Source organism: Miscanthus floridulus, chromosome 8, assembly GCF_019320115.1.
Source record: "Miscanthus floridulus cultivar M001 chromosome 8, ASM1932011v1, whole genome shotgun sequence".
NCBI classification, from domain to species: Eukaryota; Viridiplantae; Streptophyta; class Magnoliopsida; order Poales; family Poaceae; genus Miscanthus; species Miscanthus floridulus.
The window spans coordinates 59,399,790-59,423,396 of NC_089587.1; the positions used below are offsets into that span (position 1 = coordinate 59,399,790).

The 23,607-nt window shown below is 45.7% G+C and overlaps 3 protein-coding genes across 3 annotated transcripts; 2 read left to right on the top strand and 1 right to left on the bottom strand.

Annotated features, from left to right (window-relative positions):
- Positions 1-2,236: 2,236 nt before the first annotated feature.
- LOC136476474 (vesicle-associated protein 1-2-like) lies at positions 2,237-9,249 on the top strand. The gene is made up of 8 exons (XM_066474330.1): positions 2,237-2,419; positions 2,560-2,630; positions 3,362-3,443; positions 3,537-3,652; positions 3,854-4,018; positions 4,107-4,148; positions 4,282-4,359; positions 8,769-9,249. Exons 1-8 carry the CDS (start codon positions 2,350-2,352, stop codon positions 8,877-8,879), a joined length of 735 nt encoding a protein of 244 aa, XP_066330427.1. The 5' UTR covers positions 2,237-2,349; the 3' UTR covers positions 8,880-9,249.
- Positions 9,250-10,058: 809 nt separating this feature from the next.
- On the bottom strand, positions 10,059-13,404 carry LOC136476475 (putative glycerol-3-phosphate transporter 1). The gene is made up of 3 exons (XM_066474334.1): positions 13,201-13,404; positions 11,298-12,324; positions 10,059-11,158 (listed from the first exon to the last, which is right to left on the bottom strand). The coding sequence occupies exons 2-3, from the start codon at positions 12,238-12,240 to the stop codon at positions 10,596-10,598; spliced, it is 1,506 nt and encodes a 501-aa protein (XP_066330431.1). The 5' UTR covers positions 12,241-12,324; positions 13,201-13,404; the 3' UTR covers positions 10,059-10,595.
- A 9,152-nt stretch (positions 13,405-22,556) lies between these two features.
- Positions 22,557-23,015, top strand: LOC136469154 (tubulin beta-7 chain-like). Its single transcript, XM_066467462.1, has one exon. The coding sequence runs from the start codon at positions 22,557-22,559 to the stop codon at positions 23,013-23,015; it is 459 nt and encodes a 152-aa protein (XP_066323559.1).
- The last annotated feature ends 592 nt before the right edge of the window (positions 23,016-23,607 follow it).

Below are 23,607 nucleotides of genomic sequence, written 5' to 3' on the forward strand. Positions count from 1 at the left end.
AACCCGAGAGGGAACACGCCGGAGAGCCTGTTCATTGAGAGCCGCAGGATGCGCACCGCCGAAGACGAGAAGTTGAACACGCGGAGCACCAGGAGGCCCAGGAGGTCGATCACCGACGTTCCGGGACTCTAGCCAGCCTGTCGGCGAGCACGTTGGCGCTGACGTCGAGCACCTCAAGGGTCCGATCGTTTGGAGCCGGAGCAGACCCGTGGGCAGCGCGCCACGGATCGCGTTGCCGGAGAGGTTGAGCACCCGGAGCGCGGCGAGGCTGGCGAGCGACGCGTCCACTGCCCCCGCAGCGTCCAGTTGGGCAGCGCCAGCCCGACGATGGCGACCGCCGCCTCGGCCTTGCCGCACATCACTCCGTTCCAAATGCAGCACCCATTGTCTGACGCAGAACCCGTGCAGCGCGGCGAGGTCGCCGGCGCTGCACGGCTGCACCGCGGCCCGCTTCTGGACCACAACAGCACGGTCGCGCACGACACCACTAGCAGCATCTCCGCTACTCTGCTCTGCTTGTAGCTAGCTAGCTAATGGTGATGGTAAGCAAGCGCCATGCAGTCTCTCACATGTTGGTTGTCTGCAAGCAGTCCGGACGATGAGCAGTAGATGGATGGAGGAGGAAGAAAGAGCGTCCTAGGCTCCCAGCGGGTGGAGATGGACACCGTTATCTCCAAACGTGATATAACGTGACCGAATGCTATTCTCAGATAACGTTTCCATCTTTCGATGGTATTTTAGGGAACAAAACTCTTTTGATGGTATTTTCTAATTTTTGCCATCTTTCAATATCATAGAACCAATTTTTCCAAAGAAAAAACGTGTAAACAAAAACGGCTACCGTCTGTGCCGTGACGTGGTGGCTCTTCTACTTAAGATCGAAAAGGTAGATGTTGTAGGTGATGGAAGCTACCGTAGCTGGAAAAAAAACGTGGAAGCAAAACCCGCTACCCGTCTATGCCGTGACGTGAGAGATTATAGCAAGCTCATTAACAACGAAGAAGAAATTTTCACGTACAAATATATATATTTCTACTCTTATCTTTTTCTATTTAATTAGGATCAGGATTCCTATTCAAATTACTCAAGATCGGAGAGATGTTTTTGAATTCGGATCCCTGGCTATCTAGATTTAGCTTGGATAGACAATTCACATTCATGGAATTTGGTAGAGGAAGATGGATAAAAAAATAGAAACAAATTTAGCTTTTTAATAATATTATATTATTATTGTTATTAATTAATAATTATAATTATTATAGGTAATTGTAGATATATAATATAATTGTTAATAAATATTAAGGTATGGACATATATATTAGGTATAGATAGAGAATAGACATAGGGCTCAAGTAAAGAAATTGGGAGGTAACTGTCAGAATGGAAAAACAAATTGCAGCCTATATGGACACGGATAACGTAGGAAGATAAGAACAGTTTAGGAATCTATTTTTATCTTTTTTTTCTATTTCTATTTGAGTTAGGACCTATTTGGATAAGGATCGTAGCTATTCTCATGTCAATCTTAGAATCGGACTTTATATCGATCTAGATGCGAGCTATTATAACTCGTATGAGCACGAGTTATATATATAAGTCTGGATAAAAGAAATTCTTCATATATAAGTCTGGACAAAAGAAACTCTTCATTGTTCAGTAGTTAGAGAGAGACGGACAAAAAAAAAATAAAGATGGACGAAAAAAATGGACTAAAATTTTACCTCTTTATTATTTGATGTAGAAATATAGATATAGATATAGATGCACGTGTCAAACATCATATGTGACAAATATATAAAAGAAGCTAATAAAGCAACTTAAGTCCCTATACTAATCCGATTTCACAACCCAACAAATATATTTCATCAGATTGTTAGGACTCCTATAAGTATTAGCAAAATCTACGAATCGATTATACATATTTTGTCCTAGCCTTGTTTAGTTTGCAAACTTTTTGACGAAATGATACGGTAGCACTTTCGTTATTATTTTATATTTAGTGTCCAATCATAATCTAATTAGGTTTAAAAGATTCGTCTCGTGAATTTTATCTAAACTGTATAATTAGTTTTATTTTTTATTTATATTTAATGCTTCATGCATGTGTCAAATATTCGATGTGACAAAAAAATCTTAAAAAATTTTGTAAAATGAAGTGCAACTAAACAGACACCTACTGTCAAAGTAGGGAGAGAACGGATACCTGCAATTACGAAGAGCTGGAAAACCAGAGCCGTTCTATTCTTTTCCCACCCTTCCTATCTCTCCTCACCCACCACCCCGACTCCCCGAGATCTCCCCCTTCTCTCTCCTCGCGCCGTTTCTCTCTCTACCTCTTTTGATCCGGCAATGGCCACCCCCGCCCCTGCCACCGCCGGCGAGCTCCTACGCGTCGAACCCCTCGAGCTACGCTTCCCCTGTATGCCGCCCCGCTCTCTCCCGGTTTATTCTTTTCTTCTTGGTTTGGAAAAAAAAAAACCGTTTTTTTCCCCTTCTTTCTTTCTTTCTGTGGGCGCGGATCGATTGGCTCCTGACCTTGCTGGTGTTTCTCGTAAGCAGTCGAGTTGAAGAAGCAGAACTCGTGCTCCATGCAGCTGTCGAATCACACCGACGACTACATCGCCTTCAAGGTCCGTTTGTTCTTAGCAATAGCAGCCCCCCTCGCCCTCTATTTGGGTGTTTTTCCCCCCACATGAAATTATCTCATATTAGAACCCTAGAGATGGATTGAGACCATGCTATTTGGGCTGTTTTGCTACCTGATGGGTTTGTGGTGACATTCCTGCAAGTCTGTTTTACATGAAATTGAAACGTCGAATTTGACCATCCAAGGATTGGAGCCCTCTAGATTGTTCTGTGATGGCGGGCCCTCTATTTGGACGTTTGCTGCATCAAAGAGCGAGTTGCGTGATTAAAAAGACTTTAAATTGTTTGTTCTATTCGTACTTGCATATCTTGCTTGCTCACTTTGGAGCTATTGGAATTGGATTGCTAATATCTTTATATTGAGGTTCGGCGCTTGGAGGGGTCTCTTTGTTTTCCTATGAGACCAAACTATTAAACTGTGGTAAAAATGCCTGCTCAGTGCAAAAAAGAAGTGTTGACCTTTGGTGATTTATTCACCTGTTAGAATTAGCACTGATGTTATTTCTCTTAGAGGTTGCTATGCGTTGTGATTTGATCTGCCATTGATGATTGGACATACGATGATGTTTTTTCTTGCTATATTCTACAATGGTTAGTGTGACATCTTTGTGCTGTTTAACTGCTTATAGTTTGATCTTGAAAATGTAAACATATGTTCAAGGAGGTCTTATCGTGCCAATATATTTCTCGTTTGGCTGTTTCTTTGATTATCCAGGTGAAAACTACAAGTCCAAAGAAGTATTCAGTGCGGCCCAACACTGGGGTTGTACTGCCACGGTCTACCTGTGATGTTGTTGGTTTGTGACTCTTAGCATTTACCAAAGTGATATGTGTTTGGGCAAGCCATCATCCATTTTGTTGTTTTTATGTATTTATCTGTACTGTTACAGTTACGATGCAAGCACAGCGGGAAACCCCGCCTGACATGCAGTGCAAAGATAAGTTCCTAGTCCAAAGCGTCGTTGCCCCTGCTGGTATAACTGTGAAGGATGTCACAGGGGATATGGTAATATTTCTTTCTTAAACGTTTTTCAGGAATAATCTGATGAAACACTACATACATATAAGGATAAGGGCATCAGTTGTGGGATTATTTTTTTTACAGAGATAAAATTGTCTCGTCTTCATAGCACTCTTTATCTAAATTGACTTTAGATTGCAGCTATATTAAAATCTCTATGGTATTGGTTGTCGTGTGACTTGATAGTTTACGAAGGAGTCTGGGAATAAGATGGAAGAGGTCAAGTTGCGAGTGACCTATGTTGCTCCTCCACAGCCACCCTCTCCAGTTCCAGAGGAATCTGAAGAAGGTTCTCCATCTAGGGCTTCTGAATCAGAAAATGGAGATGGACCTGCTGGAGGATTCACCAGAGTGAGTTATTGTTACCATTGAACTTTGATTTATCCATTTACCATTTTTTTCTCGTTTGGAGGATAATGTATTTCTGAAATCATTTCAGGCGCTGAGAGAGCGCATCGAGCCTCAAGACAAAACTACAGAGGTCAGTTACTGTTCTGATTAGTATAAGATATTAAGATTTCATAATAGAGTTGGCATCTTTTGTACTTTATTTCCTTTACTTTGTACTTTTTTTTTGTATATTCTCATATAATTTGGGAGTTTTGGCATTGCAGGCTGGAGCTTTGATTTCCAAGTTGACTGAAGAAAAGAATTCTGCGATTCAACAGAATCATAGACTTAGACAGGAACTTGTAAGTGAAGCATAGCATTTTTATCTTTCCATCATATTAGGGAGCTTATCTAGAATGATCTAACTGTTTGACAATATATCTCTTGTCCCTTTTGTTGTCATCTCATCAACAGTTGTAGAGGTAGTCCTTATAGTTATATCACACGAGATTTCTGTTCAAACATAAATTTTGCTAAGAGAATCAATAAAGAGAATTATGTTGTGGTCAATGCATGTTTTTCTATACCAAAAACACTGTTATTTGTAGATACAGTTTCCCCTTTTGCGATGATTTGAGTGGATTTGAATGTGTTCAGAATACTGAAATCTATTTGATTCCCATACTAATAGATTACAATAATACTCTGTCCATCCATCAATATAAAGAATATTTTAGTATGGGAAAATTCTTTCAATTAGATTTTGACCTCTAATTTCTCTTATGATATGATATATTTTCAAATGCTATAAATCAACAGCATCTCAAAAGTACTTTCAATATGTATCTATTGGTGCAATTTTTGTACACTTAACATGTGTATGATTAGACAAGACTTTTCATTATTCAAAATATATATACCTTGCATTGATGGACGGAGGGGGTACCATATAAGCACCATATGCTGGTTTTCAGTAGAGATGCCTTCTCCTTTCATGCAAATCCACTAGTACAACCAGCGATATGCATGTTCATGAAAAATCAATATGCATTTAGCGTTAACAGTAACCTGTAGACTTCGGGCATGTTTGGTACTTTTGCTCATCACCGTCGTTGCATGTGGTCTTCTGTCTTCAAGCTCTTGCTCTCTAGTTGTTGTGATTGCCTCTCGACGGCTGCCTCAGACTCGACAGAGCAAGCTAGAAAATGCCGGAATCGATTTCCCCACCGCCCAAATCGAGCTCTCTGCTGCCACAGTCAAGGTCTCCACCCAAATTGAGCTCCCCCCCTCCACCCGAGCTCGAGTATGGGCGTGTTTGGTTCACTGCTCCTGCAGTGCATGCACCAGTGTGTGCGTATATTCTGGCAGAGAAGCATGATTGGTTGCCTGCTTCTGCTACAGTGTTTTGCATGGGTAGAAGCAAATCTATGGTTGGATGCGGGCTCCACGGATGCACTCGTTTTGAGCACCACTGGCCGGCCGGCCAGGCCCGGTGGATGCAGCGGCAGAGTGAGGGGCCCACGTAAGTCTCACATGCTGAGCAGATTGCATCCGCTCATAGCCTCATACAGACAACCAAACATCTTAGTATTTTTTTTTTGTATCCGCTCATGCAACCTCACCAAACACTTTCTTTTTGAGATCTGCACCCGCTTAGCCTGCTTCCCTCCGGCCAGGATACATGATGCGGGTCTACGAAACACCATCTGAACAACCAAACACACCATACACTTCTACCTAATCGAGCTTCACTGCACCGAGCTTGAGCTCTCAGCTGCCAAATCAAATTTCTTCTTGCCGTGCTTGAACTCCCCCCTGACTGAAGTCCCCTGCCGTTGTAGCAACCTCACCCTCCTTTTGCTGCTTCACTGAGCAAGGGAACCAAATTCTATGCATCTTGTTTGTGCCAAGCCAAAGTAGGAAAGGGTTCAGATTACTACTGAGCAACCCTTGGCTTGGCACACTAGAGTCAGAAATGAAGAATGCGCTGGGTGCAGTTAGTCTTCCACATGTGTCCTACAGGTTCTTTATCAGCCTACTTGCAAACTAAGCAACGGCAAAGTTGCTTAGAAACTCCCTTCCCTAGATCCCACTATTTCGGGAAGCTTTCAGCCACTGGGTAGTGGGTACGCACCTTTACACTGCTTCATTCACAAACCGAACAGGCCTTTTAAGGCCAAAATCGACTTTGTAAGATATGAAATTGGGAAACAGGACAGAAACACCACATATTCATTTTTTTTTGTTTTTTCTTTGTTCTTTGTTCATTCTTTGTCAATTTTATGTATCACACAAGCGAGGTTGAGTTGGGCCTTGAATTTTTTATATGCCTGTCCATCATCAGCTCACTAAATGTAAGAGTTTTTCTAGTCTTCTAAACATGTTTGATGAAGGATTTTTCACAGTTCGACGACAGGGTGTTTCCATTGATTATACTTATACATATATAAACTTCATTCATATCAAATGCTGACTCGAAATCAGCTTTTTAAAAGCCACGATCCATCCAGATTCTAGAATTAAGTTTCCCAAAAGCCAAAGCGCAAACAAACAGGCCCTTAGTCAACCAGCACCCAAGTGATTTGCATTGGTCCCTGTCTTAAGCAAAGACCTTTGAAAACACAGCTAATCTTCTTTTACTGATTCAACAACAACAACAACAACAACAAAGCCTTTAAGTCCCAAACAAGTTAGGGTAGGCTAGAGTTGAAACCCATCAGAAGCAATCAAGGTTCAGGCACGTGAATAGCTGTCTTCCAAGCACTCCTATCTAAGGCTAAGTCTTTGGGTATATTCCATCCTTTCAAGTCTCCTTTTATTGCCTCTACCCAAGTCAACTTCGGTCTTCCTCTGCCTCTCTTCACGTTACTATCCTGACTTAGGATTCCACTACGCACCGGTGCATCTGGAGGTCTCCGTTGCACATGTCCAAACCATCTCAACCGGTGTTAGACAAGCTTTTCTTCAATTGGCGCTACCCCTAATCTCTCACGTATATCATCGTTCCGAACTCGATCCCTTCCTGTATGACCGCAAATCCAACGCAACATACGCATTTCCGCGACACTTAGCTGTTGAACATGTCGTCTTTTCGTAGACCAACATTCTGCACCATACAACATAGCAGGTCTAATTGCCGTCCTATAAAACTTGCCTTTTAGCTTCTGTGGTACCCTTTTGTCACATAGGACACCAGACGCTTGCCGCCACTTCATCCACCCTGCTTTGATTCTATGGCTAACATCTTCATCAATATCTCCGTCCCTCTGGAGCATTGATCCTAAATATCGAAAGGTATCCTTTCTAGGCACTACTTGACCTTCCAAACTAACATCTTCCTCCTCCCGAGTAGTAGTGCCGAAGTCACATCTCATATACTCAGTTTTAGTTCTACTGAGTCTAAAACCTTTGGACTCCAAAGTCTCCCGCCATAACTCCAGTTTCTGATTCACTTCTGTCCGGCTTTCATCAACTAGCACTACATCGTCCGCGAAAAGCATACACCAAGGGATGTCCCCTTGTATGTCCCTTGTGACCTCATCCATCACTAAAGCAAACAAATAAGGGCTCAAAGCTGACCCTTGATGTAGTCCTATCCTAATCGGGAGGTCATCCGTGTCTCCATCACTTGTTCGAACTCTAGTCACAACATTGTTGTACATGTCCTTAATGAGTCCGACGTACTTCGTTGGGACTTTATGTTTGTCCAAAGCCCACCACATAACATTCCTTGGTATTTTATCATAAGCCTTCTCCAAGTCAATAAAAACCATGTGTAGGTCCTTCTTCTCCCTATACCGCTCCATAACTTGTCTTACTAAGAAAATGGCTTCCATGGTTGACCTTCCGGGCATGAAACCAAATTGGTTCATAGAGACCCGCGTTATTGCTCTCAAGCGATGCTCGATAACTCTCTCCCATAGCTTCATAGTATGGCTCATCAACTTAATTCCCCGGTAATTCGTACAACTTTGAATATCCCCTTTATTCTTGTAGATCGGTACCAATATACTTCTCCTCCACTCATCAGGCATCTTGTTCGATCGAAAAATATGGTTGAATAGCTTGGTTAGCCATACTATAGCTATGTCCCCGAGGCATCTCCACACCTCGATTGGGATACCATCCGGTCCCATCGCCTTACCTTCTTTCATCCTTTTCAACGCCTCTCTGACCTCAGATTCTTGGATTCTCCGCACAAAGCGCCTATTGGTGTCATCAAAAGAGTCATCCAACTGAAAGGTTGTGTCCATATTCTCACCATTGAACAATTTGTCAAAATACTCTTGCCATCGATGTCGGATCTCATCCTCCTTCACCAAGAGATGCTCCCTTTCATCCTTAATGCACCTTCTTTTACTGATTCACGGAGTAATATTTAATATCAAGAGTCGTTCAACTGTTGCCAGTGCCTACACTATGCATTTTCAGGATATAGTTTATCATTATTTTTTGTATTTTGAAGATCAAAGTTGTTTCCAAATTTCTTCTATTTGCCCGAACTTTGTGTGATTCTGCTTTTTGAGTCTTGAAACATATCCTATATTTGATTAAGATCATGTACCACTTCATATTTTGGCCCGCCGTCTACCTACTAAAGCCAAAGAATTTCACCAAGAACTACCCGAAGAACAATTGTTCTCCTTGAGGACAACTACTATTTTTATCATTTATTTAAGCTTGTAGTGCCATCTAGAAATTCTTTGTTTTAACGACCTTCTCTTGTCAGTTGAGAAACTCAGTATTCATTTGTTTCTGTTTCATGTTGCAGGATTTGGTGAGACAGGTGATCAGCAAGAGGCGTGGAGGGGGCTTCTCCTTTATCATTGTCATAATTGTTGCTTTGATCGGCATCATCCTGGGCTATCTGATGAAGTCATAATTCTTTCAGGCTGCCCTCTGGCCATATCAAAGACAGTCATGCAAGTTGTGTTTGGGAACTCGAAAAAGACTATTCAAACCAGATGTCTTGAAGTTCTCCTGCCTATTTTGTCGATATAGGAGTGCGTACGTGAGTAATGCTTAGCCAGCTTAAGCTTTTCGTTTTCTTATCTTGTTATTTTTCGTTGGATGGGTTGTGCACATTGCTGACACTGTAACTTGGAAAATGCATCAATTGCTTTTGTTCACAGTTTATCTTGCTGACGAAATCTGTTTTTCCCGAGTAATCTGCTGTTCCATTATCTGGAAAGAACAGGTGATTTTACCATGTAAAAGCTTTGAACGAGTCTCGTTGCAATTATCGCTTAAATAAAAGCAATTAAAGTTGATAGCAGTTTGTCTTCTGCAAGGAATTTGTTGGTGCCTGGTTATGTAGCAATTTGTTGTATGGCATTCGCCTCAAACACAATAGGGTGATAGAGATTAGACTGTCTCCAACGGAGTACTCGAACCGTGACCCATCCGCATTTTGCGTAGTGCACAGTGCTTTTGCGGGGAAAAATCAATCTCCAACGGAGTACCCAAACACAGCAGCCATTTTGCGTCCGACGAAACACGGTACGTAAACTTGCGTCCTCTCTCGTTCCCTTTGCGTCTCCTCCACGCAGGCGGGTCCCACCACCATGAGCTCGGGGACGACCGGAGCCGGGGCGGAGCTCGGGGACGACCGTCGCCGGGGCCGAGCTCGCCCGCGCCTGGGCGGAGCGCGCCGGGGCCGAGCTCGCCGGGGCCGAGCGCGCCGGGACGGAGCTCGCCGGGGCCGAGCTCGCCGGGGAGGGAGGATCCCGCCGGCGAGGTCCGCCTGCGATGGAGCGTTGCGTCCGTTGTTGGAGACGTGAAGTTCTAGGTACGGGACCTTTTCCCGTGCGTGACCTATAACAACGAATGCGTCCGGTATTTGGGTACGGGCAGTTGGAGACAGTCTTAGAGTGGCTATATGTTTTTTAAAACCCTGCTGAATGTCTATGCAGTTAAGGCACCTGTGTGTCTGTCTGCGTTTTTTTGCAAATGAGTGCCTATAACTGCCGAGTTTCAAAATTTGCTAAACACTGAGAGAAAGAAAAACTGAATTGAAGAAATATGTACGCCAGTGTTTCTTGAATCAACACTTTCCTGGTGCTTCAATTCAAAAATTGTCTGAACCTTCTTCACACTGTTTACACCGTTACACGTACAAAAGAAGGCCAACATTCCAAGTAAATGCAGAGTTGGCCATTCAGGTATAATCTTTGTACAGAAGGGTGGTTCCTCCTCCCTTTGATCTACCCTGATCTAACAACAATCACATACAATTACGTAACTAGCAGCAGTGCAACCAGTACAAGCCAGACCTTATTGCCCAACATATTTACAATACAAGGTGCCTAAAATGTGCCTATTTTTTGGGCTCTAGAGCTTTTGAGGTGTTCTCACCTCTATCTAGTAGACCTGAAAACTAATCTAAGCATACACTTCTGCCTTCTATCGCCTCTATATATCTGAACACACAAAAAAATAATCTGAAGAGGCATTTGAGCAAGTCACTCAGCAGCCAAATCTCTTTCCCTTTTCAGTCTTCAGACTGGTAGCCATCATGAAAGGTTGTGGGAAGTAGCAACCGGCCAAATTCTTAGTAGGCATTCACAGGAACTACTTCATGGCGCAACCAGCTTTGGATTTACACTTCATCTGAGTAGGTACCTTGTGCATCAGTAACGTCCGTGCTTGCATCGGAAGGTGTTTTTCCTTTTAGCTCGGCACATACAAGCTTTGTCAATAGGAGCCCAGCAAGGAGAGCTGCTGCCATCAACATTGTGAAGACAGCACTCCAGCTCTTCGATGAGATGTATCCTGTTAGCAAGGGTCCAATGGCAGCTCCAACAGACCCTGTCCCATCAATTATTGCTGTCACAGTGGCCAGTGCTCGGGAGTTGCCATTCAAAGAGCTGTGGGTGCCAAGGTCAGCTGACACTGCAGTTGTGATCAGGGCATAAGGCCCATTCACAAACATTCCAGTGATGAACATGAGGGAGATATTCCACATTATCGACATGCTTCCATATGTGCGGTACAGGAAGAGGGCAGGTATCGCACAGTACATGAAGCTAGCAGCTGTGATTGCTCGTGCATTTAAACGATCAGAGATGTGACCGGAAAGCACTCCTCCCAACACACCACCAACATCAAAGATTGTTGATAAGCTGCCAGCCATAGCATCAGAGAGGTACTGACCACCAATACCTGAAACAAGTGAAGGCCTATTAGAAAGCACATTCCTAGGAACAGTTCCAGTTCTAGAAAAAGGGCTTCTAATATGTATACTGAACCATCAAATGAGAATGATGTCAGACAGATTTGAAGGTTGAATATGAAGACTTACGTGTATGGCTGATGTAGAACGGTAGCCAATACAGGAAGGTATATGCAACCAATTTGGAGAAGAAGAGGCAAAGAGCAAATGGCGCAACTCCAGGAATCCTCCATGCCTCTAAGAAACCCACAGCCTTATGTTTCACTTCTTGGTCTGGTTCCAAAAGGGGCTCCTTCACAGTGTCCTTCTCACAGTTAAATTCACCACTGTCAATATCTATCTCCATTAGCTCAGGATTAACCGGCAAGAAAATATACACCATCAAACCAACAAGAGCCATGATAAGGCTGGGGATGGCAAATGACCAACCCCACCCAAACTTCAAGAGGAATGCAGCAAGCAGTGAGCCAGCTATGTTCCCAATAGAAGTGTGTGCATTCCATATGCCCATGATTAACCCCCTCTTGCTCTTCCCAAACCAGTTACCAACAACTGCAACAACTGAAGGCCACCCAATTGATTGAAACAGACCAGAAAGCATCTGAATAACCAAGAAATAGTAGAAGCTGTGGACATTCAGCCAATATCCAGCACCAAAGAGAGTTGTGAATACAGCAGTGCCAATCATGCCAATTGTCAGAAAGATCCTTAAATCCATGCGATCCCCAATATGTCCAGCAAAGAACATCCCAATAGAATATACAGCGAGGAACGCAACATCTATCTCACCAAGTAATGCTGAACCATCAACAGTGTTAAATGGCAACCAGCCAATGTTAAGAGCGTTGCTCTTGCTCATGTGCAGTCGTCCCCAGTGGGAGAATCCCACCTTCGTCTGAGGATCAAGAGCGCTCTTGACGATGCTTGTGATCTTCCGAGTCATATGAAAGCATGTGTATGCAAAAAATGTAAGGACCAGGACTAGTGTCTGGTACGTTCTGAGCGAACTGGCACCTCCAAATAACCGAAGACCAGGAGGTTTCCTACTCGTCATCTCTTGAGAGAGAGACATGAGAATACAAGATTGCTGAGGAAGATCACAGTGCACCTAGCGCCAGCTCAGGGACACCTTTCTGGAACCAACAACGATTGCTACCTGAAAGCAACAAAGGAAGATGTAATCAGGATAACAGGCGTGCAAGGAGCTTATGAATTCATAGTATGTTATGCAACTCTTAGTTCATAGTATGCAATCATGCTCTAAAAGGTTGGAAAACAGTGATCTCAATGCAGCCTCGTACAGCTGTTTCAGTTACATCACAAAAAAGAGGAAAACTGATGCGCCGAATGATCCAAAGCATCGCAACATACTTCAGGAAACAAATTAATCTGCTTATTTAGTAGTCAAATTCAATGATCACAGGTGCAAGACATTTGTAAATCTAGTTCCTCAGCGACTGTGCCCTTGGATCAGAGAGACACAGTGATTAAATTTGCATGTCCCAAAATGCCCCACTGATCAAAATTTCACCAAATTAGCGCCTTTCTTAACTCCTAATATTAGGCTAACTGCGTCTGTAGCAGCCGATAAACTTAACTCCCAATTCCCAACTCTCAAGTAGCATACTTTCTGAAACCTGCACAAGAAGGAAGTTTCCATGTGGACGCAGGTAAAAAGCTGATTTTTGACATTTCGACTCCACCGTCCTCGCAAAGATTTCACAAGTCCCGTCACAGGAGCTGGCCCCATCCTATTTCCATCTCAACAGGTATGATCTCATACCTGACATCACCCAGTTCAGGGACAGAAAAAACACCACCTTGTCCCAAACTCCCATCAATCCTTCTCCCAAGTCATCAAATCCTCCCTCAATTCCAACCCAAAACCCCCTGAAAGGCCTAAACCCATTATAGTAGTACAGAACCACACACCGCCGTGAAAAACAGTAACATCGAAGAACCAACAAAACAAACAAGCTGCGGATTCAGACCAGAATCGCCGCAGAGATCAAGAACAGGACAAAGCACGGACCTTTTTTTTCGGAGCCCGGTCGATCTTCGCCGGATCGGAGGGGCGGCTCCTGCGCCGGGGACGGATTGGGCGGCGCGCAAATGCACACGCGACGCGGCGGAATCACGCAATGGGGAAGGAGCGTGGAAAAGGAGAACCACCGTGCCCGTGCGCTTCCTTCTCGTTGGTGGTGGTGTTCTCGAGCTCGGTTTGGGTGGTGCGAGTGCGAAGTCACCGAGCGATGGCATTTATTGGAAACTGCGCCGGGTATTTACGGTGCTGCCCTTGGACGGAACTGCCCTTGCTTTGGTGCTTCTTGTTCTCGGGATGGGCAGATGTATACAAAAGTAGTTGCTGACACCACACGGCCACGAAAGGAAGCTTTTTTCTAAGCTGGCGTCATGCGTTCCGTTCGCTTGAGTTATAAGTCGTATTTTTTAGTTAATAAGTAATATTTTTTTTATAATAAATTAGTCAATAGTATTTTTAGTCATAACTTAATAGGGCAATGGTTTATGATGGGTCGATGGAGTATTAGTTATCATCACTGGTGTTTTGCTAAACCGAGGCCATTAGGTAAACCGACAAACTATCATACGAAGGTGTAAGTCCATTTATGAGATCTCGCGTCCAATGTCTCTAAGCCACGTTGGAAGAAGCTGATTGTCTTTGATTTTCCATGTGCTGTCCAATGTTGTCATGCCTTATCAAACTCTATAACTTAGATTAAGATTATAAAAAAATTACACAAGTATCTACAACATCTAGCTAAATTAATTAGATACATAATAAAATATACTTTCATAGATATTTATTTGATATTATATAGACATTACTGTATTATGTTATAAACTTAGTTAAAATTAGATAAATTTAATTTAGAACAAAAGCTAAAACAACTAACGATTGTGCATAGAAAGAAACCAATCCAAAGATAAACCCTGTGATCTGTGGTAGTTTACGAACATGCCATAATAAGCATAAAAGGTTAGAAGGAGGATTGGATAAAGCATACCTCTAGCAATCTGTTAGGATCGCTGCCATGTGGGCCCAGGAGGCCCAAGAGGAATAGGCTGCCCTCCTGTTGGCTACAAAAGGCATCGTGGGAATCCAAGCGAGGGGATCGAAGAATACAGAAAACCAGACTCTTATCTCCTCTTCCCTGTTCATCTTCTTCCTCAAGTCTTCCTCTCTGATCTGATTCCCTTGCTGTGCTTCCCCTCTCATATTCCAGCTCTCATGGTATGAACATGTGTTGAACTATTTGCCCAACTGAATCGAGATTCCTCTGTTCCTCGCCTAATTGCTTTGCTTCCTGCTTGAGCTCCGATTCCTCTAAACCCCAATCCCCCCTTGTTGCTAACAAATTGGTACTCAGAGCCAAATCCTGCAGCACCACGAAATCCACAACCACTACTCCATGGGTCCTCTCGACTACCAATTGCTCCTGGCCGAGATTCACGCGATGCGCAAGGAGTTGGAGTCTCAGTTTGACGGGCTCCGATAGTCCTTCAACGAGCCAGCCTCACGCCATCGCTACCACGCCGTCGCCGCCGACGGTTCAGCTGTCCACCCCGTACCACGACGACTACATCGCCTCCGACCAGATCCGCGTCGAGAGCGGCCTCACCTCCAACGTCCCCGTCGCGCTACTCGACGTCATCCACGAGCCCGCTCCCGTGCTTGACACCACCTCCACCGACCCCGACGGCGCCTTTGACGCCGACTTCTCCAGCAGTGACGGCGAGGCTGCCTCTGATAGGTTTTATTTCTTAGATATGTTCATCGGATCGGGATTCTTAGCACAGTAATAGATCAATCGGATTTCACAGAGAGAGATTGAGGGATAGGTGATAAGTAGCAAACCGTCAAACGCCATAGTTGTTGAAGCTCCGGCCGGGCTTTCGTTGGCGGACGCCATCTGCGCGCCGGCAGCGACGGTCGGTGGAGAGGAAGTCGGCGCTGTGGCATCCTCGACGGCGGCGTGAGCGTCGGGTGGCGTTGCCGGCGTCGGTGGTACTTCCCGTCGCTGGCAGCGCCCCTACTTTCGATCGGGTCTAGGGTTTAGGATGTCGGTGGGGTGACTGGCGGCGCGGTGAACCTCGTATCGCGAGCCCCGGCCCCCACCTTCCTTTATAGCGCTGTGCGACGGGAGCCCACCAACCATGTAGGGTTGGGCGCCCCCGATCAGGGCGCGAGGACAAGGCCCAGTTAGGCCGTTGGGCCTAACTGGTGGGAGATCAATACTAACATTCTCCCCCTTGATCTCTCATCTATTCTTCGTTCTTTAATTTCATGCTCAAAACTTTCAATTCATAATTTTCTTGCTTCCATCCTATTTCATCATAGATTAGTGCATAGAACTGTCCCATCGTCACAGCAATTAGTGCTGTTAGACTAACAGCCACAATACAATTCTCCGTTTTGAAATGTAAATTTTCTTTGGGCCCTTCGTATGTTCGGGAATCATAGGCTTTCCCTTAAACCCATGCCGGTTACGTGTTCTCTGAACACGTTGGGTGGTAAGCCCTTTGTGAGCGGATCCGCGAGCATTTTCTCTGTACTTATGTGCTCAAGATTTATTATATGATCCCGAACTTTATCTTTCACAACATAGTACTTTATGTCAATGTGTTTGGCAGCACCACTTGACCTATTGTTGTGAGCGTACTGTACCGCTGGATTGTTATCACAATACAATCGCAGTGGTTCATTTATATCATCAATCACTTTCAATCCGGGTATGAATTTCTTCAGCCAGTTCACCTGCCCCGTTGCCTCATAGCATGCTACAAACTCGGCATACATTGTCGAGGATGTAGTTACGGTTTGTTTGGAGCTTTTCCACGATATAGCCCCTCCTGCGAGAGTAAATACATATCCTGACGTGGATTTTCTTTCGTCTCCCGCATAATCAGAATCTGAATACCCCTCTATCTGCAGGGAATCAGATCTTCTATACGTAAGCATGAGGCCTTTCGTACCCTGCAAATAACGCAGGACTTTCTTCACTAATTTCCAATGTTCAATTCCTGGATTCTTTTGATATCTGCCAAGTAACCCGGTAACAAAAGCTAAGTCAGGGCGTGTACACACTTGAGCATATTGTAAACTTCCAACAGCTGAAGCATACGGTACCGCTTTCATTCGGTCAATTTCATATTGGTTCTTGGGACACTGATGTTCCCCAAATCTATCGCCCTTGACTATAGGAGCAGGTGAAGGACTGCACGCATGCATACTAAATTTCTTCAGGACCTTTTCTATGTATGCCTTTTGCGATAATCCTAGAACCCCTTTTCTCCTGTCTCGGTGAATCTCTATTCCTAGAACGAACAAGGCCTCACCGAGATCTTTCATATCAAAATTCGAGGACAAGAATTTCTTCGTTTCCATTAGTAGATTGATATCACTGCTAGCAAGCAAGATATCATCCACATACAAAATTAGGAATATGTACTTTCCATTCCTGAACTTTGCATAAACGCAATTGTCCTCAACATTTTCTTCAAACCCAAAAACTTTTATCGTTCTATCAAACTTCAAATACCACTGTCTTGAAGCTTGCTTCAATCCGTAAATTGATTTCTTTAGGCGGCATCCCATATTTTCCTTTCCTTTTACGACAAAACCTTTCGGTTGTGCCATATAAACATTTTCTTCCAAATCCCCATTTAGGAAAGCCGTCTTTACATCCATTTGATGTAACTCCAAGTCATAGTGGGCTACAAGTGCCATTATAATTCTGAAGGAATCTTTACATGAGACTGGAGAAAATGTCTCATTGTAATCAATCTCTTCTCTTTGCGTGAAGCCTTTCGCCACGAGTCGCGCTTTAAATCTTTCTATATTCCCTTGGGAGTCATATTTCGTTTTGTAGACCCATTTACAGCCTACTGTTTTTGCTCCTTTAGGAATATTTTCTAAGTCCCAAACTTTATTGGTACTCATTGATTTCAATTCATCTTCCATGGCTTTAAGCCACTTTGATGAGTGGTCGCTTCTCATGGCTTCTTCAAATGAGGTGGGATCGTCCCCCATCTGACATTCTTCAATTTCATAAACTTCATAGTCATCAGTAATAGCTGATCTTCTTATTCTTTGAGACCTTCTAGGTGCCTCCGGCACTTGTTCCACATTGGGCTGTTGTAGTTCTTCCTCATGTGCAACATTTGGTTCTATAGTTTCCTCAAGGATAGGTTCCTCAAGAACAGGTTCCTCATGTTCATTCATTGTCGCCACGGGAGAACTTGCAACAGGTGTTGGCACTACAGTGTCCTGCACTGTCGGTGCAACAGTAGCAGGTAGCGTGAAGAATGGTTCTTCAACCATCGGAGTGGGTACATGTACCCGCTTCTCCTGTAGGCTGATTTCTCGTGCTACCATGCTCCCCCTGATCATGTTATCCTCCAAGAACACAGCGTGTCTTGTTTCTACAATCTTCGTATGTCTGTCAGGACAATAGAAGCGATATCCTTTCGATCTTTCTAGATAGCCAATAAAATGGCAGCTGACTGTCTTGGAGTCTAACTTTTCTATATTTGGGTTAAACACTTTTGCCTCAGCTGGACAGCCCCACACACGCAAATGGTTAAGTGAGGGTTCCCTTCCTGTCCATAATTCATACGGTGTTTTAGGCACCGATTTACTTGGTACTCGATTAAGTATGTGAATGACGGTTTTCAGTGCCTCCATCCATAAACTAATCGATAATGTGGAGTAACTCATCATACTTCTTACCATATCCATTAAGGTATGGTTACGTCTTTCAGCCACTCCATTCTGCTGAGGCTCCCCCGGTGTGGAGTACTGAGCAACTATGCCATTTTCCTGTAGGAACCTTGCAAATGGTCCAGGAATTTGGCCATATGGGGTATGTCGCCCATAGTACTCTCCACCTCGGTCTGATCGTACTATCTTTATTTTCTTATTGTGCTGGTTTTCAACTTCAGCTTTAAATATTTTGAATTTATCCAATGCTTCCGATCTTTCTTTAATTGGATAAATATTGCCATAACGAGAGTAGTCGTCTGTGAATGTTATAAACGAGTCATAACCATCCACACTTTTCACAGGAAAAGGACCACATATATCTGTGTGGATTATTTTTAAAATTCCTGTGCTTCGTTTGGCATCTTTCTTAATTTTCTTGACATACTTTCCTTTGATGCAATCAATACATTGCTCTAAATCTGAAAATTCTAAGTGCGGGAGAATTGATTCCTTAACCAATCGTTCCATTCTCTCCCTCGAAATATGGCCCAAGCGACAATGCCATAATTTCGAAGAGACAGTATCAATTCTCTTCCGCTTCTTAGTTACATCCGTAGATGGGGAATCATTCACATTCTCATCACATACATTGTTCGCATTCTCAGCAAGAGATAATAAATAAAGCTTGTCTTGTCGGAAGGCAAGACCAACACATTTATTATTAACCAGTATCTTACACTTGCCATCACCAAAATGGCAATCAATTCCATCATCATCAAGTTTCGAAACACTTATCAAATTTCTACGCAAAGAGGGAACATAAAGTACTTCTTTAAGTCTAAGTACAAAACTATTATTCAATTCTAAAGAAAAAACTCCAATGGCTTCAACATTGGCTTGCAGTCCATTTGCAACTTTAATCGTTCTTTCTCCTCTTTGCAAGGTTCTCGTCCCACTTAACCCCTGTAAAGAATTTGCAACATGAGTAGTTGCTCCTGAATCAACCCACCAAGTGGATTTATCATAACATAAATACAGAGATTCATCTATAAATGTAATAAATTCATCACCTTTCTTTAGCAGAGATTTCAGGAAGTCTGGACAATCCCTCTTGTAGTGTCCCTTCTTGAAGCAGTGCTTGCACTGATCTTTTTCAGCTCCACCATACTGCTGATTCTCAGAATCCTGGGGTTTCTTTCCCTGTGAACTGGAGGAAGAGGACTTATCCCACTTAGGTTTCCCTTGTGGTTTAGAATTTTTACCATTAAAGTTCTTTCTTTTGTTGTCCTTCACAAAATGAGCAGATTCACCTTGTGAGGACTTTATCCTCTCCTCTTCTTGAGCACACATTGAGATGAGTCTTTCTATGCCCCATCTTTCAGGCTGCATATTATAGTTCACAATGAAGGTGTCATATTCTTTCGGCAAAGAAGCAAAAATCAAATGAATTAGGAAATCCTCCTCCTTCAAATTCATTTCTTTTAGCTTAGATGCTGTAGTGTTCATCTTCAAAATGTGCTCTCTTATGCTACCACCAGTGAATTTCTCATTCACAAGCTTCTTAATCAGTGAACTTGCTGTGGCCTTGGTAGACCCAGTAAACTGACTCTTGATTTTCTCAAGATATTCTTTAGCAGTAGCACATTCAGGGATTGAGCCCTTTATCTGTTCTTCTATGGTGGCTTTGGCTACCAACAGGCACTTGCGGTTGGAGAGAGTCCATTGACTATGTTCAAGGTCATATTTCATTCTTATTTCAGCATGATCACGCTTCCGAGAAGCGAAATCAGCGTCAGATTCATTGTCACCTCTCACCGGGTCCTCTGGCTCAGTGGGACACGGTGAGGTGATGGCAAAATCGACCTCTCCCAACGCAAGTTCCAATTCATACTTCTCCCGCCACACACGGTGATTGGTTCCGTTGAGTGTCGGGATGTTGGCAATGTTCACAATGCATTTGCCTCCTGAAATCATACCAGAGTAAGTGAGAAACATTTATACATAAAATTTCATGCTTTAACTCAACGTTGGTCAAATTAAACTTATAACTCATCCATGCAAAACATTTTACATCACCGTTGGGCAGAAGTAAAATTAATGCACGATTTCTCATGGATCAAAAGTTATAATATTGTTATTAACAACGTTGGTCAGAAAATAACAATATCATAATTGCATCAAAATTATCAGAAATTTATTTCTCTTAAAATTAAATTATCCCGTTGGTTCAAATTTAATCAAAGAGAACAATAATTATCATGCACAGCGGAAACATTAATAATCTTTTCATGTTATTATTTTCCAGAAGCACTAAAAAATTCATTGTTTTCTGGGCAAAATATCATTGGATAAAATTTGCACAGAAAATTGTATCAAAATCATTCAAATTCATCATAATATGCATTCAAAATTGTTTCTGGAAAATAATAAGAAAAAAAATTCTTGTTCTTCTTTCATTTTTCAGCCCAGCGCGGCCCAAAACGCGCTGAACCGGCTCGGCCCGGCTTGCCTCGCGCGCACAGGCCGCACCCAGGCCGCAACCTGGGCCTGGGCCGGCAAAGCGCCGCGCGCGCCTCCTCCCGCCTGGGCCGGCATGTTGGCCCAGCGTATCGTGGCCGTTCGTGTCGATCCGACGGCCGAGCGGCCGTTTCGCGTGGATCAAAACCCAGGCCGTGGCCGGCGCCCTGGAACCCTAGCCATTTCGGCTCTTGCTCTCTCTCTCTCTCCTTTCTCAGTCGCAGCAGCGAGGACAGCCGCTACCGAGCAGCCGCGAGCGAGGGAAGCAGAGCGGGCGGTCCTTTGCGCCGTCGCCGGCCCCCTCGCCGACGCGCTTGCTCCCCAACGGGTGAGCACGCCGCCGTCGAGCGGCCTGGCCGCGGCGCTACCTTGGCCGAGCCCGGCGAGTTCACGCCCCGGCTCGGCTTCTTCTTCGGCGCCGGCGGAAGAGCCGGTGCGCTTTTCCTTCTTCTTCCGCGCCTTTTCTCGTTCTTCCCCGTCCCCTTTCTTCCCCATTCCGACGCACGGGAATTAGGGTTAGGGTTTGGGAATGGGGTTTTTACTGTGTTTCTTTTGGCTTGTTCATCCGAATGGGATTAGGGTTAGGGTTTCAGTGTGCCGCCTTTTGTTCTTTTCCCCTTTCCCCTTTCGGATTTGATTTCTTTCTTCTTTCTTTTCTTCTCACTCGTTCACCCGAAAAGGGGATCTAGGGTTAGGGTTCGGTTGAACCCGATTTCCCCGATCCGTGTTTACCTTTTGTGTGATTCGAGATCTAGATGGTAGGGTTCCTTTTCTTTCTTCTCGGATTGAACCGATTGGTGATGGGTTTCTTTCTAGGGTTAGGTCTTAGTTCGGTTTTTCCTGTTTTCTTTCCCGATCCGCATCGTATTGGTTTGATTTCTTGTCGAACCTGGCTCCGATACCAATGATAGGTTTTATTTCTTAGATATGTTCATCGGATTGGGATTCTTAGCACAGTAATAGATCAATCGGATTTCACAGAGAGAGATTGAGGGATAGGTGATAAGTAGCAAACCGTCAAACGCCGTAGTTGTTGAAGCTCCGGCCGGGCTTTCGTTGGCGGACGCCATCTGCGCGCCGGCAGCGACGGTCGGTGGAGAGGAAGTCGGCGCTGTGGCGTCCTCGACGGCGGCATGAGCGTCGGGTGGCGTTGCCGGCGTCGGTGGTACTTCCCGTCGCTGGCAGCGCCCCTACTTTCGATCGGGTCTAGGGTTTAGGATGTCGGTGGGGTGACTGGCGGCGCGGTGAACCTCGTATCGCGAGCCCCGGCCCCCACCTTCCTTTATAGCGCTGTGCGACGGGGGCCCACCAACCATGTAGGGTTGGGCGCCCCCGATCAGGGCGCGAGGACAAGGCCCAGTTAGGCCGTTGGGCCTAACTGGTGGGAGATCAATACTAACAGCCTCCACCGACGAGCACAACCCCGGCCCCGCGGCGATCCAAGCCATGCTCGATGCCGCGGAGAGCCCTCACTGCCTAGCCGCCGCGCTCGACGACCTCGACCACCTCAGCCTCCTTCTAGATGTGCTCCTCCGCGACATCGTCTCTCGCCTTCCCATCAAGGATGCCGCGCGCACGGCGGTGCTTTCCCGCCGCTGGAGCCTCTCTGCGCCTCCCCATCCGTGTCGCTGGTAGAGATGGAGGCGTAACCCTTCTTCCTCATCGCATGCACCAAGCAGGAGCGGCGCCCCATCATCCGCGCCGAGGGGATGGGTGCCAGCGGCCGCGTCTTCGTCAGCGTGAACATACAGCGGCTCCACGATGACTTCGCGCCCGACGACCCCTGCCTTCTCCACTGCGTCTGCCTCGGCCCCGTCATGTGTGTGCTTCGTGCCACCCCACTCGGTGGCTACGATGGCTCCCTCGATGATGACTCGGAGTCCGGCGTCACCCACTTCAACGCGCCGCTCGACTGAGCCGTCGGTCGTGATGTCTAGGCAACCGTCGCGGCTGCCACGCTCCCCGCCGATGCTGTGGGGGCTGCAGGTGGTGGGCTGCTGGCTTGGGTGATGGCTGCGAGGTTAGCGTAGGCCACATATTCGACGATTTGCCCGGCTAGCGACAGTAGCTTCGCCGATGTCCCCATCGGCGCGTTCTGGGAGGAGGAGATGCTCTGCTGGGGCGACAACAACCATGGGCTGGCCCCGATGTGCTACATGGACGAGCACGCCAAAACTTGCTTCCGCCTCGCCACCGGCCGCTACGGCGACGATTCCGACCTCCAGCTCGAGCATGTCAACGTCTACTACATCGAGGCTTCCTATGGCTGCTTCGTGCCCCGCGCTATGCTCATGGACCTAGCTGGGGTCCGGAACAACTGGGCCAAGGGCCACCACACTGAGGGAGCCGAGCTCATCGACTCAGTGCTCGACGTTGTGCGGAAGCAAGCCGAGAACTGCCACTGCCTGCAAGGCTTCCAGGTGTGCCACTCCCTCAATGGCGGCACCGGCTCTGGCTTGGGCACGCTCCTCATCTCCAAGATCCGCGAGGAGAACGCCGATCGGATGATGCTCACCTTCTCCGTCTTCCACCTCGGCCCCGTCGAGGCGATCCCGTTTGCTCCTGGGGGCCACCATCGACCCTGCTGCTACTTGGGTCGTGCCTAGCGACCTGTCTCCAACCTGGCCCTCAAGGTGTTCGACACTTGGTGGTTTCCGTGTCGAGTGCGCCCCAGAGGAGGTGAAGTTTGTGTACATGTGCACCGCCGGCACCGAACGTGCACGAGCCCGACCCGGACATGCTCGTCTGTGTCGACACAGCCACAGATGTGGAGCGCTTCGCACTCGAGCTCGACTGAGACGTGCTCGCTTCCGTCGACATTGCCGCACATTTGGAGCACTGTGTCTTAGAACCCCATGGTGGCACTGCGCTCGCTCGGCCTTTCCCATGGCCGCACATTCATCATCTGCGTCGACAGCAACTGCTTCGACAAGAGCAAAGGATGCAGCAGTTGCGACCCGGCTCCTGCACGCGCTGCTGGTGTGCGCGGAGACTGAGCTGCAGGAGAACTCAAGCTTCCTCCTCGACGTCACCTTCGCCGACCTCCTACACACGTACTTCATTGAGTCGAGCCGGCGGTCAGACACTTGTGTGGCCCCTTTTCGGCATGGGGGAGGAGTCGATCAGCCTCACCGAACACTGCAGCCTGCTCCACCTCCGACAAGAGCATCCTCGTCTACTGCTACATGCCCAGCGGCA

Coding starts and splice junctions, on each gene's coding strand:
- LOC136469154 (XM_066467462.1), top strand. CDS start 22,557: ATGTGCTACATGGACGAGCACGCCAAAACTTGCTTCCGCCTCGCCACC.
- LOC136476474 (XM_066474330.1), top strand. CDS start 2,350: ATGGCCACCCCCGCCCCTGCCACCGCCGGCGAGCTCCTACGCGTCGAA. Junction 2,631..3,361: donor ACGACTACATCGCCTTCAAG/GTCCGTTTGTTC, acceptor TTGATTATCCAG/GTGAAAACTACAAGTCCAAA. Junction 4,360..8,768: donor ATAGACTTAGACAGGAACTT/GTAAGTGAAGCA, acceptor TTCATGTTGCAG/GATTTGGTGAGACAGGTGAT.
- LOC136476475 (XM_066474334.1), bottom strand. CDS start 12,240: ATGTCTCTCTCTCAAGAGATGACGAGTAGGAAACCTCCTGGTCTTCGG. Junction 11,159..11,297: donor GTTCTACATCAGCCATACAC/GTAAGTCTTCAT, acceptor CACTTGTTTCAG/GTATTGGTGGTCAGTACCTC.